This window comes from Saccopteryx bilineata, chromosome 1 (genome assembly GCF_036850765.1).
Source record: "Saccopteryx bilineata isolate mSacBil1 chromosome 1, mSacBil1_pri_phased_curated, whole genome shotgun sequence".
Lineage (NCBI taxonomy): Eukaryota > Metazoa > Chordata > Mammalia > Chiroptera > Emballonuridae > Saccopteryx > Saccopteryx bilineata.
Window position 1 is genome coordinate 239,735,677 of NC_089490.1, and position 19,121 is coordinate 239,754,797.

Genomic DNA, 19,121 nt, shown 5'->3' on the forward strand with positions numbered 1-19,121 from the left:
CTGTATTCCTCAACCAAACTTCATGGCATGGTTTCCAAGGAGGACAATCGGTATGTTGAGAAGATTTGATGGACAAGCTATTTTATGTACTGAATAAGACAAAAAGTCATAACAATTGTGAACCCAATACTCTGGCATGAATGTGAGAAGACCCACGCGTCCCAAAGTAACTGCAGGTATAAAGTGCGCCTACAATAATATAGGTTCCTACCAACTCTATCTAGAATCCATCCAGAATTAGAGAAGAGCCTGACCAGGTGGTGGCACAGTAGATAGAGCGTCGGACTGGCATGCAGAGGACCCAGGTTGGAGACCCCCAGGTTTCCAGCTTGAATGTGGGTTCATCTGGTTTGAGCAAGTCTCACCAGCTTGAGCCTAAGGTAACTGGCTTGAGCAAGGGGTCACTCGGTCTGCTGTAGCCCCCGGTCAAGGCACATATGAGAAAGTAATCGATGAACAACTAAGGTACCACAATAAAAAATTGATTCTTCTCATCTCTCCCTTCCTGTCTGTCTTGTCCTTATCTGTCCCTCTCTCTGTCTTTCTGTCTCTGTCACACACACACAAAAAAAGAATTAGAGAAGAAATCATTGGTTTCGATTTTTAAAAAATCATATTTTGAAGTCCACTAGATAGTTAAAAGAAAATATAATTTTGATGTAGACAATGTCATACATAAACTTTTTAGGTTTTCCAAATAGAATATCAAGCAAAAAAAAGAAATGTTTGCTCCGTTAGCAAAATCAACACACACAAGAAAATAATATCAGAAAACACATGTGCTGCTCTGAGAATCCAGATTTTATTACTTAAAGAACAATAGGGATATTCACCAAAAAAAACAAAACAAAACAAAAAAAACTAACACTGCCTCTGTTTATTTGACTAACAGTCCTTTCACGGTAAAGAGGGATCCAGATTTTTCCATGGGTTTAAGCAAAGAATAACTTTTTAAAGTATGGAAAATGTATTCCACATTCACCATTTTGCCAGCATTAACCTCAATATACAAAGTTTTCCTTTACTGGAGGTGAAAAGACAATCTACTGAGATTGGCCCTTCAATCTACTGAGCAATGTACAAACAAGTTCAGGTGAACTCCTTGGCTAATAATGAACAGGCACAATAAAAAGAGTGCTTGACAAAAACATGAATAATAATAATAATAAAATGACCACAAGCTTGGAGGCACTACCTGTAATGTCTCAAAGTGTCAATCCTATCTCTCGTCACCACTTAGAATTCATCTCTGACGGTGTTATCATCTAAAATATATTTACAGAAGTCAGGAAGGGCTCCATCTGCCCTGCTCTATGCCACGAGGTGACGGCATCACAGGGGTAGGTCTCCAGCCTCCATGACGCGAGTGGGTTTGAGCTGGTTTGGAGATGTATCCACCATGGTCTCCTGACCCCTGTGCCTTACAGCCTCCCACTCCCTGGACGGCATAGCACCTCTTCAATTCTAAGTTAATCATTGCTCTGCCGTTATCTGCCAAGACTTCTTATCTCTTTGGCTGTCACTTTATAACAGGGTCCTCTGATCGACCTGCATGGAGTCATGTGATCACTCCGAGCCTATGAGAAGTTCCTCTTCTTCTGATTAGACACCATCATGAAACTGGATACATGGTTTACAGCAGGTCACCAATGCTGGAAGCAGGACAGAGTCCAGCAAAAGACTTGCCTGGGACTCTCTGAATTCTCAGACATTTTCTTTTCTTTTTTTCTTTTTTTCCTTTTTTTTTTTTTTGCTTTTTTATAACTTTCACTAAGGGTCACTGTGGTCTGATGTGTCTTTCCCCAAGGCCACAAAATTTGATAAGCTACACTTTTGCTTATGCTCAATGATTTGCACTTTAAGGCAAAGGGGCGCCTGTCATTTCCCCCGAGAATGTCTTCTAATTCGGATTCTGGGGACTTACAAGAATCTCTAAAGCATGGACTTGCACCTGTTGGTAAGTGGGAGCTGCTCCATTTATCACCTCTTTATTATTCTACTCTTACGTTAATACATGTAATTTAATCTCATTGTGTGTTTAGTATGATTAAGTCACTACTTTTCCTATTGTTTTGATTAAAAACACATAAACCCATATATACCCCATTTTTATCTTTCTTGAAATTCAACAAAAGCAAATGAATGTTTCAAATATTATTTATTATAACCACTAGTTTTTAAAATATCATTCTATGAGGGATTCTAAAATAGCCAGGGGAAATATATCAATTTCCTTCCAAATATTTTCTGGTAACTTTTAATCAGAAATAATAAGCTACAACTTGAACAACTTGAAACAAATTAACCACACATCAAACTTTACCAGATAGCTTTCAAATATTTGTGAAGCTTCAAGCCACACCACAGTACAGTCTCATTTATTGTAGATACTATATAGAAATCTTTTGGTTTTCTGGCAAATAAAAGTCATGCCAAAAAATAAAAAATCCTACTCTTATTAGCAAAGGATGAGAAGTTAAGGGGTTGCTGTCTGTTTCTGGAAAGAATGACCATGTCTTGTTTTGATAAACATGAGGAAGTACATAAAGCTAATTTTCATTAAAAAAAAAAAGTCACAAACTTGTTAATGTCACAGCCAGAATACATTCAATTAATCCTGAAAGTAAAGGAGCAGAGGGAAGTGAGTCCTCCAGGTCTGTAATTACTGGTCTCTTGGACATCTTGTCCGTCTTCCTGTCCACTGGTGTGGGGACAGGAAGGCCCGGGCTTTCCTTGTGGCACTTTCCTGGGCTTTGGTGGGGTGTCCCCGCGAACTGCAGGGCCTGCCTGGAGCTCCAGCCCTTGTGGGACCGGGAGGAACGCCCAGGCTCTGGCCCTTCCTCCTGCCAGCTTGATCACCAGCTGACCCCACCGAGCGCCTTGATTGCTGTTTTATGGGCTCACTACACCCTCCAGTCTATCAATTGAGGAAACGGTCACCAAGAAAACGTTCTGTCCTTACGAGAAGGAACACGGAAAGGCGGTCAGAGTGGGCACCACGGGCTTGATTGCACTGCAGATAAAAAAAAAAACGCTACGGTCACGAGAACGGGGTTGACAGGGAAGCACGGGACAATTCCACACCACTTTTGTGGGCGGCAGGTTCCCTCCAGGCGGCAGCGGCTAAGGGCGTTTCGTGGGCTAGGCGCCGGAGGTGCGCAAGGATGCGCTAGGGTGAGGGCGTGCGCGGGGAGGGGCCCCAAGACCACACACACGGATCGCGGGGCACAGCGTTCAGACCTCGGGTGGGTTACGCAGGGTCAGGAGCGGGAGGAGGCGGCTTGCAAGTCCCTCTGCTACCGCAGATGGTGCAGGCTCTGCGGCGGGTCCGTCCTGCGCGCAAGGGACACCCTCCAGTCCCAGTCGGGTGGATGCGGGAACCCACAAGGCGTCCACCTAGGGACTGGGCCTCGATAAAAAAAAGTACCGAGGGAGGGGCTCAGACGGTCTCCCCAACACCCCGACCTGTCCGGACTTCTTCTCCTCCTCTGCGGGATCCCCTCTGCGGGATGACAAAATTCCAGGCAATTTTCCGGTCACAGATTTCTTTCCACCCGCCCCCTCCCAGTCCAGGCACACTCCACCCCCCCTGTTACTGCAGCCCTGCAGGTGGTTGCGAGAGGTCGCACTCCCTCTGTACGACGGATAGCCTCGGAGGAGCGCTGAGGGGTCAGCAAGTCCCAGGTTCTTGGCTAGACAGTCACCCAAAAGAATGATGGAGAGGAAGAGGTGCCAGTGTGGAGCCATCAGACTGAATGGCTGATTCCAAGGGGCTGACCCCCATCTCTGAAGCTGGTCTCTGACTGCCTGGGGCGGGCCCACTGAGCAGAATCCACCCGTGCAGCACTGAGACGAGATAGGAGTGCAGAATGGTTCTCAAAATGGAGCATAGGGCATGTGGGCTGGCAGCCAGTGTTGCCAACCCTACATGAATCCAGTATGTCTACCAGCACCTGGGCCTCTGGTTATTTAAAAGCTGTCCCTGTGGGTCCTAGCTGGGCATGACACTTTTCTACAATGCACAATGATGGCTCCACGAAAAACGTGTATGGAGGTAGAGAAAAGTTGAATTACATTAAAGTTGCTCTTTCTGCCTACCCATGGGGACCATCGCTCAGGGTGGGGTGACGCGAGAGCAGTGACCCTGGTGCAACCGGGTCAGTCCCCTGGAGCTCTGGCTCTGTCCAGACTCTCGCTTTCTGGCTTAAGTTGGTTTTTGTTTTCCTTTCTCTAAATGGTGATGTGCAGTACTGATATAAGAGAAAGAGGGAGACAGAGAGAACAAACATAAGCTACCCATCTATCAACAAAAGAGCCACCTATATAGTAGGGGAAGTCCTACAGCAAATATTTGGTAACCCTTTGGCAATGTGCCCACCTAGTGCTTTGATTTGCATTAGACTTATGTCATTCTTGAAGTTAAGTGCATTTCTGGATTCTACAACACACATTCAATGGGATGTTGTACCTCGCCCACAGGAAGTTATGTCTGTGCACTGACAGGTGCGAACCCACAATGGAACCTAACTTGGCTGTCTGGTCCTCTCCGCACCCCTGGAGTCTAACCTTATTCCAGAGACCACCTTTGGGAAGCTCTGTGCCCTTGAGGATGTCTGCAGACGAAAAGGGAGATAGCCCATGGGTCACCCTAACCTTGAGTAGCAGGCTCCCAGGCCCATGATCTGACTTCTGCTGGCTGCCAGAAGCTAACCTGGGCTGCTTCCTGTCCTTCCCACCCCAGCCAACCTCCCAAACCCTGTTCCTGAGATTCCCTCTCCCTGCTTCCACCACAAGTTGTAAGCCAAGGGACTTAAATTTTTTCTTTTAGCACCTATTTTAATAAACCAAGAGAGATTTAGGGAGGAAGGGAGAACAAAAGCTGGGCACTGCTTGCTCACTTGACTCCTCCACCCAGCCACCATGTCTAGGGTTATCTAGGATGCGGCCTTGAACTTAAGCTGAGCCAGCCAAGGGCCCTGGGAAGTCTCCAACCTCAAGACCTAGCCCTTCTACCAACACCGCCAGGGGCACTCCTTGCAGGGCAAGGTTGGAATCATGTTCCCCTAGTCCAGAACCCACCACAGTGTAAGCTACTTCTTTGGGGTTGCACGTCCTGACTCTTCACCTCCTTGGAACAAAAACTTCTCTGAAAAAAATCCAGTTAGCTGCAAAGAACTTCAGGATTTGGGGGGGCACTGTGGTCTGCAGAGGCCCAGGGAAGAGGTGAACTGTGACCGGGGAGCTTGAGTGCACCTGGGAGGAGGACCCTGGGGACTGAAAGTGACCGAGACCCATTACTAAAGGCTGCTTCTTCCTTAGTCCTTTTTTTTTTTTGTCTTTTGTCTATATAGTTTACCTTGTTAACCCTATTTTACCAGCAGAAATGCAATCAACTCACAGCCACTGAGCTTGTCAGGAGAGAGGACTGTAAACAGAATGGGGGAGGGGGGTTGGGAGGGATTCTGAAACCTGTGCTTTTTCTTCACTGGAATAACTATTTGCCCTTGCTGATGAGAAGGAATTGTGACATAAAGCAAATTGGTGGGTTCAGGGTTCTTTCAGAAAGGCATCTGGGGATGAAGAAAGGCTGTTTATCACCCTTTTCACTGCACTGGTGAAATCAGGGTTAGATCCTGCCAGACTTCATAAGGGCTGGCAGGCATGGGGGTTGGGAGGCAGCACCTGGGAGCCCAGAGGAAGGGATTTCCGGAGGTCCTGGAGAGGGTCAGAGTCTGAATGAAGTTTCATGTGTATGATGGCAACTCACAGGGCTAGTGACAGGGTGACAGGGCACCTGGAGAATTCAGAACATCAACTGGTCGACTGGTTGTAAGTAGTGGGTCTGGGGGGAGGTGTGGGAGACAGAAAACCACTCAAAATGAGTGACTGAGTTTAAAGAGAAATGGACTTTTCCCCTAGGAAACAAAGGTTGGTGGTCCTGTGGGGGATGGGACAGGGAAAGAGACCTTCTGAGCATCACCACGCTTTTCTAAAACATTTCTGAGACATTCAGGTGGGTCTCCAGCAAAGAGATGCTGGTCCCTAGCCTGTCACTCACATTTGATTTCAATGTCAGGATCTGGGGGACTGCAGCCTGGGATCCTACTTCTACAGTATGGGAAAGAAAACCTGTGAGAACCGCCCCCACCTCTATACCAGGTCCCCAGGGTAACTGCCCACAGTTTCCAGACCAGAAACCCACAGTAAAGCAAAAGAACTTGTCCCCAGCTCCATTCATGCTGGCCACCATCTCTTATTAGCAGAAGTTGTCTGTAAGCTGGTGGGGGTGACAATACACCCCACCACCACCACCTCACAACCCTAACACTTCCCAAGCCCCAGGGGACAATACCACTGCAGGCCCAGCCTTTACAAACCCCTACTTTCTTTACTGTCCAAGAAAGACTCCAGCTGCTTGCTGTCATTCTTTGATCTTAAGAACCAGTGACCACTGGCTGGCTCGGGGCTGTCCTGGGCTGGAGCCCCCTGGTCCAGCCTAGCCCTGCTAGGGCGCAGGAATTCGGGAGTGTTCCCTCCGTGAACTTCCATTCTGGCAGGACTCAGGTGACCGCTAGCCCAGAATACCCAGTCCAGGTTGAGGAGAGGCTTAGGGACCTAGGAAATGCTACTCCAAGTGCTCAGCTGGCTTCACCAAGTGCTAGGTGGCCTCCTGGAGCCGGGTCATCCTCGAGAACGTCATTCACTGTCCCGAAGATGACAGGGTTGGCTCCAGTTCTGCGTTGGAGCTGATGCTCATCATCATTTCAGTCAGAGTGCGGAAGAGGTAGATTGTAGATTGGATAGGAACCCCTACCAAACATCGCATCGCCAGCCACACGGATCTCCCCACGTACCGGAAAGAACCCAGGCTCTCCCAAGGCGGGTGCGCCGGAGACCCTGGCTGGGGACCACGCTCCTCAGAGAAAATACAGCCAAAGAGTTCTCCAGCGAAGCCTCCGCGCAGAGCGCTGCAGACGCCAGAAACCGCGCCACACTCCAGCCCCTCACCTTGCCCACGTGGGAGGCTCCCAGGACCCGGCGTCGCCTCGCCTTCCGCCCAAGAAAGGCAGGGCCATCCTGCGTGAAGGGACGGCCCAGGGGGCAGATTGTCAGGGCCACGCCGCAGCCCTAGGGATGCAGTCCCAAGTGGCTATTCATACGGGCAGCAGAAGGGACGTGTTTGTTTTTTTAAACAAGGCCAGACTGCTCACCTATTCAAGCTCCCTGTAATTGATAGGTTTGAGCTGAAATGTAATCCCTCTTTACTGAGAATTAAGAGATCCTGCAGGCAAGGCGGGTATCCCAGCGCCAGGAGCCACGGAACAGACTCTGGAGGTCTCACTGAACTTCTCGCCCAGAGGAAGGCAACGTGCGCCTGACGGCCTTGGCCAGGCGAAGGGGGATAAGTTAGGCAAGGCCGAGGTCAGGGGGCTGATGAGCAGCCTCCTCTGGAGTTTCTTCTAGAAATTGTTTGAATAATAAGTCTAGGTTTCTTCTGGGGCTGCAAAGTAGACACATGCTATGAGAAAAGAAATCAATTATTCTGGTTTGTTAAAAACACCAACAAATAGGACCTGAGAAGCTTCTAGAAATTGTTTCCAAGAAAGTAAAGGTGCAAGTCAGTGTGGTGGCCGGGTGGGGGGGCGGTGTCGTGCGAGGCTCCTCCCCCAACCCCCACCCCCCAGGCGCGGGAGAGGTGAGTCTTTCCCCCCACGTCTTCTGCGGACTCGTGTTTGCCGAGCTCAGGAGACTCGGACCAGTCCTGGGTGCCTCGACATAGCGTCTCCTGACAGCCGGCAGCACGCAGCTCCAGCCGAGGGCCGCGGCTCCCGTGGCGGCGGGGCGGAGGAGGGCTAGGCGGGTGGTCCTCGCGGGTGGGGAGGGCGAGACCTCCTCGGCTGCAGCCCGCAGGGGGCGAGAGGGGCGCACGGCCCGCAACGCTAAGCGGGGATAAAATATGCCAGGACTGCGCTTCCCGCGCGCGTCAAGGCTGCGGGAGCCTCCCCGAGCCATCAGCCTTTATAATTGCAGCCGTCAATCAGCGCTTTCAGACTGGAGCAACCGCAAGGATGAGCCCTGGAGACGCGTCTTGTCAGAAAGAAGGGGGCGCGGGGGGCCGGCACGAAGGCAGGAAGTGAAAGTTTGCCCCAAATAGGCAGGAGGAGCGCAGGGAAGAGACTCAGATCGAGAACCAGCTGGTTACAGGTCTCGCGTCTGGTAGATTTCTGAGTTTGTCCCCACCAAGAGGCGATGTCCACCGCAGACGGGGGTCCTTTGTCATTTCAAACCGGTCGGTGTTATCTGTCGGTCAGGCCAGACTACCGCGCGCCTTAACATTCAGACCTCACAGGCTCGGTTTCACCGTGCCCCCCACCCCATTTCAGCGGCCTCCCCTCCCCGTTCACAACGCGGCCTCTGCAACCTGGCTCGTCCCCAGGTGACGAACCCAGCGGTGCAGGCTGTGCGGGCTCCTCCCTCCCGCCTCTCCGGGGAGGGTGTTCTAGGAGTCACCAGTCCCCGCACCAGGGCACTGCAGCAGGTCCCCGGCTCCAGGAAGTGGGGGTGGGGGGTCAGAGATCGCAGAGGGATGGGACGGGGCTGGTCCTGGGGAGGCTTCCCTTCCTGGAGCTGGAGGCCTGTGGCTCTCAGAAAACGAAGTTTCTCTCCTCTTGAGACCTTCCCCTCGGTATTGCTGGGGGCTGAGCAGGTTGTCATCCTGGGCTGCACCTTCAGGGGAAGGCTGAAAAAGCCTCTCTCCTCGGTGATAGGACTGTGCATTGTTTCGAGGGTGGATTTTCAAAACCTCGTCCCGCTCACAACGGGAGGATGAATAAATGCCAGCTGTTCTCTCCTCACTATCGACCCCTATCTTTGGGGGCGGGGCGGGGCAGGGCGGTGATGGGAGGACACATTGGCTTGGCCTAGAGAGGCGCTCTGGGTTATTGCTGAACACTAAGTTCTCCTCAGCTAGGTCCAGCTCAGCCTCAAGTCCAGAGGGGCATTTGGCCACATGACAAAGACACAGTCCCCTCAGACCCTCTTTCTACTTCTTCCCATTTCCTACTCACCTCTTCCTCCTGCCCTTCCCACCAGAGGACAGACCCTCCCTCCTACACTGAGGAGGACCCAGATGCTGTCCCCACAGCTGCCTGTCTCTACTGGGAAAGAGGGCATAAGTGCCCCATAAGCTCCGTCGCGGGGGTGGGGGTACATTGTCCTTAAAGTAAGACTTTGTACTGAACTGACTTTCAAAGTTCACCCAAGCCCACAAGCAGAGCCCTAATTTGAGCACTGAAATTAACTCCTGTTCTGGATTATACACACATATACTTAATTCACAATGATATTCAAAACAACTAGTCATCAACTATTGCTGAACGCAGATTGTCAGGGTCACTTTTCTACTGCTGTCCAGAAAATCTGAGCATTTTAAGCCTCATTAATTTTTAGCAACTGCAGCCCAATCCCCTTTGCAAATTTATGGACAGCGCCCCCCAGTTTAAATGTTTCCGCCCCCCCACCCCCTAAACTGCTACTAAAACCGAATGTAAATAAACAACTTAGATTCTGAATATATTCTGGAGAGCAAAGTGACAAGTCCGTGCAGAGAGCCAGCGCCATCTGAGTCCCCCAGGCGTGGGCGGGAGGCGAACCACCATTTCCTAGCAAAGCGGAGATTATGCAGAACAGTGACTGGGGTATTATTTCTCGGTTCATCACCGTCTTGGGCAGGGGCAGTTTGAATGTGTAGTCTCCCTGCCATTCAAATAGAATACATTCAGATCTTTTTGAGATTCAAATTCACCCCCTCTTGCGTGGACTCTGGTAATTACCCTGTCTCTGAGCAGACCCTGACTAGGAGGCATTTCACATGCTATTAGGAGGCTAAAACAAAATGTTTTTTATCTCATTGAGATTGAAAAACTCCTAAGATGTGGCTGGGCTGGTGGCCGAGGAGCTCTCCTAACAGATGGTTCTTTAAAACTTAAAAAAAAAAATTTTTTTTTTCGATTGATGAGAGAGAGCGAGAGAGAGAGAGAGAGAGAGAGAGAGAGAAGCAACAACGCATCGTTCCACTTAGTTCTGCACCCAGAGATTGCTTCTCCTTTGCGTCCTGACCTGGGGTCGAGCGCCGACTTGCAGCACCAGGAGGACGCTCTATCCACTGAACTGCCCGGCCAGGGCCTGAAAGCTTTTTTGTGTTTTTTTTTAAGTGATGGGCTTCTGGGCCTCTGGGCCTCTGGGCCTCCAGTGGCTCCGTCCCACCAAAGACACCAAAATGAAGAAAGAAAAGCCCAGACTGATCTTTGCATTCTAAGTGGAACACAGTTCACTAAAATTTAGAAAGTCTGTCTCCAAGATAATTTTGGGTTGAGGAGGTGGGAGTCGTTTTTAAGTGACTGAAGGCACTGGATAGGAGCAACGAAACAGGGGTCGCTCTCCATCTAATTTCCTGCCAGTGAGTGAATTCGCCCCAGTGGGGCTGTCCCCTCCGTGGACGGAGCCGCTCCGCCCCTCCGGGGCGCCCAGGGACCCACGCGGACTGAGTGTCTCGGGCAGTGGAGCTGGGAGCCCCTGGCCAGGCGGTCCGCTCTGCTTCTGAAAAGAGCAGTCAATTTGATTTAACACCTTTCCCCTTTAGATTGTTAAGACGGGTGTTTAACACACACCCCCTCCAGCCTCACACCCGAAGCACACACGAGGGCGCACCCCCACCCCCGTCTCTCTCCTCTCGGCTCCCCCTCGGCTCTAGCTCGCAGAGATCGCCGCCCCAACCTTCCAGCCGCCGCCACTGCGCTCAGGCAGAGGTCGCCTCTCACCCGCTCTAAGACCCGGAAGCATCCAGGTCGCCCGCCCCGGGCCGGGGTGCGGTGGGGGGGGGGGGGGTTCGGCTGGGTGGAGAGGTTGCGACAGGCACTAGGACTGGGGCGTGCGCCGCCTCCTCATTGGCTGGCGGCTGGGTCCGACCTGAGTCAGGAACCACGTCTCCAGTCACTGTCGTCAGCCCTAATCCCAGCCTTTCCAACCCCTGGCCCCCCTCACCTCCCTTCTCCTCCTGGACCCCTCTTTCCTTCCAGCACCATCACTGTCGGGGCTGCAAAGGGGAGACGTGAAGGAGCAGGGAGAGCAAGGCTGGAACTTCACGCTCCCCACTTGTGACTGCGAGCGCCAGGGAGCAGGGACCGGGAGCAGGGGCCGGGAAGGGGCGGAGAGCAGAGAAGTGCGGCACGCGCCTGAGAGACCCCTGCTGATCCTGCGATCTTGCGTCCCGAGGTGCAAGGAGGGTGGGAGTCGCCGAGCCGTCTGACTGTAGAGACAGAGGCCCTGCCGCCAGCGCGGCGGCACCTCTCCCCCGCCTTCTGCGCTGCGCGCGGGGAGCTCAGCGCGCCCTGATCCGCGCCCCGGGCAGCTGCGTCCTCGCCGCCGCTGCTGCTGCCGCCGCTGCTGCCTCCATCCTCACCGAGCCCGCGCGCCCGGGGCGCCCTCTCCGCTGGGTCTCCGCTGGGTCTCGGCCGGGTCTCCAGCCCCCTGTCTCCTCCTCGCAGTTGGGGTGCGGCTCAAAGCTACGGGGCTGGACGGGGCACAGGGGTCCGGACTCGCAGCCCCGGAGGAGACGGAGGCGCGCTCCTGTGAGCTGGCGGGCGAGCGGACCCCCCAGGCTCCCCTTCTTTCTTCCCGCCGGGGCTGAATCTGTGCGGTCGCGTCCAGGTGCGGAGCTTCCTGACGGACACCGAACCGCACTCCTCGCGCACGGCCACCTTGTCATGCTGCCTAAAGTGGAGACGGAAGCCCTGGGACTGGCTCGATCGCATGGGGACCAGGTGCAGATGCCGGAAAACATGCAAGGTAAGCGTGCACCGCGCTCCGGCTCCCGCGGCCACCGCGCCGGCCTCAGCGAGCTTGGAGCGGCCCCGCCGGGCTGCACACGGGCGTCAGGCCCCCTCCCCAGGCAGGCATGGAAGTTTACGGCTCTGGAGCCATGCGGGGTGGACGTTTTCCAAGTCATGCTTAACTGGCCGCTTCTAATTAGAAAGAGGGAAGCATCAAGCTCTCTGGCCACCCGAGCGGTGGCTTCAGGCTGAAGGTAGTTGAATGGAAAGGAGTGTCTCTGGAAACCCGGTCACCATAACCGGTGGGGAGGTGACCCGTGCGCTTGTGTTGAGGAAGAACACTCTGCTCAGGAAAGTCACCTGCAGGGAAGGTGGCATCTTCAAGGTTCGTCCTGGGTGTTAGAATGCCGGTGCTCACCCCAGGAGCTGGCTCCAACTCAGGCAAGTTCATAAAAGCGAGTAGAATTGAAGAGCCAAACATGGCCTCGCCCCCATGCTCTGAGGGAGTCCTGCAGAGGGAGTGGAGGGGGGTGCCGTGTAGCTTGGCACTTCCTCGCAGTCCGAGAGTGAGGCACCTGGGAGTCCTGTGTTGTTTTTCCCAGTGCCTGACTGCTAACAGAGACAGTGACTCTCGCTGGCTGAGTTCACCGCATTCCCAAATAGCGACTCTAACTCTAGCTGTATGAAGCCTTTCAGAAGTTTGTCGCAGTGGCGCTAGGCCGTGGAGGGAACAATGCTAGGAAGAGTCACCGGCACTCTTCCATCCTCGCCCCTTCCCGAGCGCAGGGTATGCGGGCAGGCGGGCCTGGGATCCTGGAACGCTTCCTGGAACGCTTTCAAGTCCCCGGGAGCAAGCTTGAAAGGGCAGGGGGGTGTCGGGAGCAGAGTTCGTAGCTGATGCGCGCAGCACTTGGGCTCGCGCTGGGGAAATGGCGTGGCCGAGAGGCACGTGGCAGGCCTGGGGTGTGGGTTATCCCTCCCTGATCCTGGGGGCTCTTCAACCCACCAGGAAGGGCTGTGGAAGTCCCTTGGGCTGAGACCCCTGAGATCACCGTGCGGGCTGGCTGCGGAGGGAGCCGGGCTGGCCCAAAGAGGTCGTTCCTGTTGGTCCCTGGGGTCCCCATGCAGTGGAGGCACGGGGACACAGCAGGGAAGCCGGATCCCGGGACCCTCAGCCGCCAGCTGCTGCGAGAGAGGATCCTTTGGGTGCCCGTGAGGCCGGCGTGATTCTTGGGTCCAAAAGAGAAGTTTCTGCTTCTTTTACTGGCCCCTGTGTGCCTGAGGAACCTGTGGAGACGCTGGAGCCTGAGGTTGGGGAGGCAGGAAGCAGGGCTTTGGGGGGTGATGGTTGGAAAATGCCATTGTGGTAACATTTTCTTTGTACAGTTTGAGAGGGGTGTTCTCGACATGGTTTAACTGCCCCAAAGCAGAAAGTTAGCTTTTCTGTGCCCGGGGTTCAGAACAGCCTCTGGCCGCGCGCTCACCGCAGCTCTGGGCTGGAAAACCGGCTTGGGAAGCGCGCAGCACGGCTGCCTCCAAGCCACGCGGCCGGGAGGAACCCCTGGGGACCGGGACCTCTGTTCCTCGTTTGCTGTGGCCTCAGCCGGGTGCGCCACAGTCCGACCTGGGGGGGTGGGGGGACCACCCGAGGGGAGGACCGGCTGCTGGGTCCCAGCATAGTGCATGCGCGCCCAATTTAGGGGGAACTTCTCCGCGGGTCTCTGAGACCCCAGCTTTCCAGGGCTCCACTTTCTCAACATTGGGACTTCTTTGCTCCGAATGACATCGTTCTCCAAATGCCTGCCTAGGTCACAGCACCTGGGAAACTCTGAACGCCCCAGCGTCGTACAGCCGCCTCTGTGCCTCCGCGTGGCCTCCCTCTCTGACTTCTCCAAGAGGGTCTCCACCCCACTCCCGGCTTTTCCGTGTAGGAGCCCCCGCATTCGGCACCGGGTTTCCTGTAAACTGGCCTCTCCATGCCCCTTAGGTGCGAAGTTGGATTTTTCTTTGTTGGGAGACAGGGAGGTAGAAAAGGGCAGAGTTGGTAAAGTACACTTTTTTTTTTGTCCTTAAAATAATGCTTCAAACAAGAGTCATGAATTTTAGGAGAAATGGGACTATAATCCAATTTCTCCAACCTTCAACCTTTCTGAACTCCCAGGTTCTCAAAACAGGAGCGCGGCCCCCTGAGGGCTGGAACCCAGGCCGGCGCCACTGGAGGACCGCGCTCGGCGTCTCCTTATTTCTGTGCCGGGAGCCCAGCGCCTGGCTCCGCTGGAACGCTATTTCCGCCAATTCCCTTCAAACTCTGTCTGACTCCAGGTTAAGCCCCAGCGCAGGGCTCTGAGTCGGCGGAGCCAGGCGCCCAACTACCAAGCGTTGCATTAACACCCCCAGAATCCTTCCTGAAGAACTTGGCTTTAAACGAGAGAGAGAGAGAAAGAGAGAGAGAGAGCAAGTCGCTGGCTAGGAGGCCGCTATGGTGACTTAGGAGCTGGGTATTTTGGAGATGGGGCGGCTACTACTCTCTTTCCTTTTTGGTAAACAAATCAGGAAACTTCTGCTGGGTCAACGGTTCCCCATCCTCCCCTCTACCCCTCCCCCTGCAAATGCCACTGATTAACTTAAAACAAACGGAGTCGGTGTTTGCGCGCCTGTGTTAGCGGAGGTTGAGCAACCGGCGAGAGGCGAGTGCGCCCCAGGGGTACACAGGACTGTGCCCGAGGGCGCGCGGTGGCCCGGCTAAGGGATCTGTGCCCGCCCAGCGGACGCGGACTCTCAGGAAAGGTCCGGACCAGGTACTATCGGGGCCCCTGGGCCCTCTGCCCTTCTACGCACAGACACCCCCTTCGCTAAACCAAGAGGCTCGGCGCGGCTCCGTCCCAGGAAAGCGGTCACCCGATCCCCGCGGTGCGGTCCGCGGCCTGATTTCGGTTTAACTTGAACAGAGCGATCTTAGGGTGTTTATGTTTTGCAGGGATGACCGAAAACATGTGAAGTTCATTACAGGACTTCAGTGCTTGGCAACGAAACGAAACCTCCTGGGTCTCTTTTCCCCTTTTTTAAAAAGAAAAAAAAAACATTTTTTTTTTTAATTTTTTCGTTCGGGCGTCTTCCCTTTTTTCCTTTTCATTTTTGCAGATTTCCAAATGGGTGGAGATGCAAGTCTGCGGGTGCAGGCGGGTCCGAGCACAGACCTGAACGTTGGGCCCGCGGGCTGTCGGGAGAGGGGCCGCTCACGACCCCGTGTCTGGGGCCGATCTCTGCGCCGAGGGCTTGCAAACCCGCGCGGCTCCTCGTGGGCGAGGTGCTGCCGCCTACAAACTTCCTTCAAGAGTGGGGATATGGGGCGTTCTTGTTTCTGTCCTTCGGGCAAAGGTGACATTTTGGGAACTTTTAAGGAAGTTTCCAATGAAATTCAAGGTTGTTCCTTTAAGCGAGTTCTGTTTTTAGTCTGGCTGGTTCCACCGTGGTCAGTTGTGTAAACGTTGAAGAGAAGACGTTGGAATCATTTTTAAACTAAAAAAACAAAAACAAAAACGTATCTATGAGCTGCGTGCATCTTAACGCTGAAAGATGTTTTTACCTTTCCTGTAGAGTAGTGCTCTAAGAACATTTGGGTTTCTTAAAAGATCTATTTTTATTTCGCATTTTCCCTTGGTGGTGTCTGCCCACCAGTCAGCATGGTGCTTTTTGTTGGGAGATGAAAACCCAGCTAGGACATTAATTGGGCCCCGTTTGTCCATGTCTCTTCTATTCCAGTGTCCCAGTTTAAAATGGTGAATTACTCCTACGATGAAGACCTGGAGGAGCTGTGTCCTGTGTGTGGAGACAAAGTGTCCGGGTATCACTACGGGCTCCTGACCTGTGAGAGCTGCAAGGTGTGCTTGCACATTGCTGCCTGAGACATAGGACGTTCAGAACCCACATAAACCATTGGGTGACTTGTTAAAGTTACGTGTAGGCTGTGTTTTATTTTATTTTATTTTATTTTTTTAGACTTAATTAAAAATGAGAGAGAGAGTTAGTTCTATGGAGATGGCTCCTAGAAATATGTGTCTGGTTTAATTCAAAAGGCCAAGAAATTTATGCTGTTTAAAAAACTTTGCCAGTCTCATGGTTTTAAAATATTTTATTGTGGTGGAGCCGTGTAGCTGGAAGAAAAACTTCTACTTCTAACAGTCCTAAATATTGATTTTGCTTGACTTATAGATATTTAAAGCATCGCTGTTCTCAAGGGGAACCATGACAAAGTATTTCGCAAATACCTTTTAACTTAGAGCATTCTGTGCCACGGATCCAAACATTTATTATTCGCAGGCATAAACGTCTACATTCCCAACTGTATGATTTCATCCTGATTTACTCCCAAAGCAATTTTTTTTAAGATTTTTTTTTGAAATTTCTATCATAAAGAACAAGAAACCAGGTCCTTGTGTACAACAGAGTAGCTTTCATCAACATGGGGCTGATATAAATGGAAGGTTTTAATATGTAAAATATGTAAAATGTACTATCTTGTTACTCATATCTTAGACTTTTTTTTTAATATTTACACTGGTTTTCAACTTTTTTTTTTTTTTAAGTAGAAAGATCAGCACAATTCCTTAAACCACTGCAGGAAAGGCCCTCCAGTTCTCCCCAACAAAGTAAGATTGTAAGATTGTTTTGCTCTATGGCAGGGGCAGAATCTGCAGAAAGAGGACAGCGCCCTGGTAACACTGTTACTATATTCTAAAGCTACACATTTTCTTTCTGATTTAATTTTTGAGTGAAATCTAAGGAAACTGTATACCCCTGGTGTTAAACCAGCTCTCTGCTATACTTGACCCCCTATTAGTTTTACTTTTTCTTTCTTTTTATTTTCTTTCTTCCTCCCCCCCCCAAAGTTCTCATACTGGCAATGCATTCTAGTGGAATTATGAACATTTTTCCAATTTTAACTCTTAAAATCCTTTTGCTTTTAAACTACTTAATATTGACATTTTAAAAGATCTGAGATTCTCTGCTAGCCAAATTTTCCCACTGGTGTTTTGCAATAGTCCATCCCTGAAATTGTATCATCAGACTCCTTAAAACCAATGCAGATCGTCAGTGTTTCCTCTATCTGGACAGAAAGGCTAATAGGAAAAAGAAAAGAGAACAAAGGCACTGTTCCATAATAGAATGTATTTTTCTTTAAATGTTGAGGTGAGTGTGTAGCCAAACCTCCCCAAGATTGGACATACGTTAAGTCTTCGGGAATATGTCCCTGATGCCAGATACGTCTCTGCAAAGGCCTGGCACGGTGGTGGGGGTTGAGCTGTTAAAATATAAAACAAACCACAGACCCACAGAAGGGCTCAAAGGCTTCAGTGGGAAAAAAATTTTTTTTTCTTTTTGCTGGCAATTTCCTTACAATGAAACAAGGGGAGAAGATGGGGGTTAGATTTGATCATGTGTCTCACTGTTTCCTCTGTCTTACAGGGATTTTTTAAGCGGACTGTCCAGAATAATAAAAGGTACACGTGTATAGAAAACCAGAACTGTCAGATTGACAAAACACAGAGAAAGCGTTGTCCGTACTGTCGATTTCAGAAATGTCTAAGTGTTGGAATGAAGCTGGAAGGTAAGATTCTTCCCAACACGGCCACCTGGTAACTCTCCAAGGTCATAGTATTTAAAACCACATTGTGCTTATAACATATCAATAGTAACATGACTTCCCTAGTCTTTTAGCATGATTGACAATGATGTAAGACTTTATGTTTTGTTGGCAGAAATAGCCTGAGTTTCATTTTAGCCCTGGCAAAATCAACCAGGAAAAACATTTTAATATTAGAGTTGTACCCTGCCCTCCCCCTTTTTTTGTTGGGGCGGGGGGAGCTGTACTTGACACTTAAAAAATAAACAGGTTAGATAAAAATAAGACTCAAGCAATTCAATGGAGAACAAACAAAAATTGTTTGCAAAAAAAAAAATTCCTTAAGTTTTCGAATCAGAATGTCCTAGAAAAAGTTTGCTTGGGATCTTATTTTTTATTTTTTTTAATCAGTGTGCTTGTCTTCAGTGTAACAATCAATGACGTGATTCCTGAGCAAAGATGAAATAAGCCTTTTGTTGTCCAAAGGAGTTGTGCATGGATAGTCATTTTTGGACTGTGTGGGAAAGCACTTTATTATTTAAAAATTAAGTTAGTGACTGAACCTACAAGACAAAAAATTTAAACACAAAGTTGAGAAGCAGGAAAACATGAAAAACAATGAACGGTGAGACAGCCACATTCAACTTGACTTTGAAAGGGCAGAGCCAGGACTTGGGATCGGCAGGTCGGCAGGCAGGCAGGGAAGTTAAAATATGAGCAATGTAGATAATCTGTAGTTCATGGACGTCTGTGGTATGTCGGAGTTCTTCAGATGCTCTCACCTACTGACTCTGCACAGTTTAAGTGAACTTCAAATAAAGCAAGCAGTATTGGCCAACGTGTCTCGCTGACGCGTGCCGGGCACCAGAGTGCATTTTCTCCCATCAGTGAGGCACAGGCTTCTTGCGTTTGAGGTTCTCCTGTTATGTGGAACCCAGATTTGATAGAAATACCCCCCCTAAATCTCTCAATAAGTCTTCTGAATGCCTAATAGAGCCCTTCCTAACAGAAGTAGCCACTTTTGATTATCCCAAGGATTGTTAGGTCTGTACGTATTACTTTTAAGAAGAAATTGAAAGGCAGTAATTGATATTTATTCATTTTTTTATCAATAATCACTTTTCCCTGCAAAAGCCAAATATTGTGACAGAGACTTACTGCAAGTAAGAGAACCAGAAAATTAAATGCTAAAAATTAAATGTTGTGATTTCTGGGGATGTTGTTTGATTTAAAGAAAAGAAGGAAGGAAGGAAGGAAGGAAGGAAGGAAGGAAGGAAGGAAGGAAGGAAGGAAGGAAAGGAAAGAAAAAAGTGACATTTCTTTACCTGAAAATGTGTGGCTTTTTAACTGTAAGTCACTTGGGTGCCTACTTATACTTTCTCATCAGTGTAATGAAACAACTGAATATTTAATAAACTCTCACCTACATGAAAAAACTCTATTACCTTGTATAGGACTCTGAGTCCTTGACATAAATGTTGAACACTGTATTAATTCTAAAGTAAAAATTTTTAAAAAGCTCCAAAATTTTTAACCTCCAGCTGTTTCAATATGTCACATGCTGTCAGAGATAGCTGGCTTCTGTCTAATCGCCGTTGGCCACTGTGGGCTTGGACAGGACGGCTAACTTATTAGACTTGGCCCCGGACTCCACACAGCACGGTGGT

The 19,121-nt window shown here is 50.5% G+C and overlaps 1 protein-coding gene across 4 annotated transcripts in view; it reads left to right on the plus strand.

Moving 5' to 3' along the window:
* Nucleotides 1–1,651: 1,651 nt before the first annotated feature.
* Nucleotides 1,652–19,121, plus strand: part of NR5A2 (nuclear receptor subfamily 5 group A member 2) — a 99,719-nt gene continuing 82,249 nt past the window's right edge. The window contains exons 1-4 of one of the 4 annotated variants that reach the window (XM_066238691.1): nt 1,652–1,957; nt 11,710–11,847; nt 15,594–15,712; nt 17,298–17,439. In XM_066238691.1, the coding sequence (XP_066094788.1) occupies nt 1,840–1,957; nt 11,710–11,847; nt 15,594–15,712; nt 17,298–17,439 (517 nt within the window). In that variant the 5' untranslated portion in view covers nt 1,652–1,839. Of the gene's footprint in view, nt 1,958–11,709; nt 11,848–12,997; nt 13,142–14,478; nt 14,630–15,593; nt 15,713–17,297; nt 17,440–19,121 lie in introns of those variants that run through there. The other 3 variants (XM_066238701.1, XM_066238718.1, XM_066238708.1) reach the window with 3 other exon arrangements.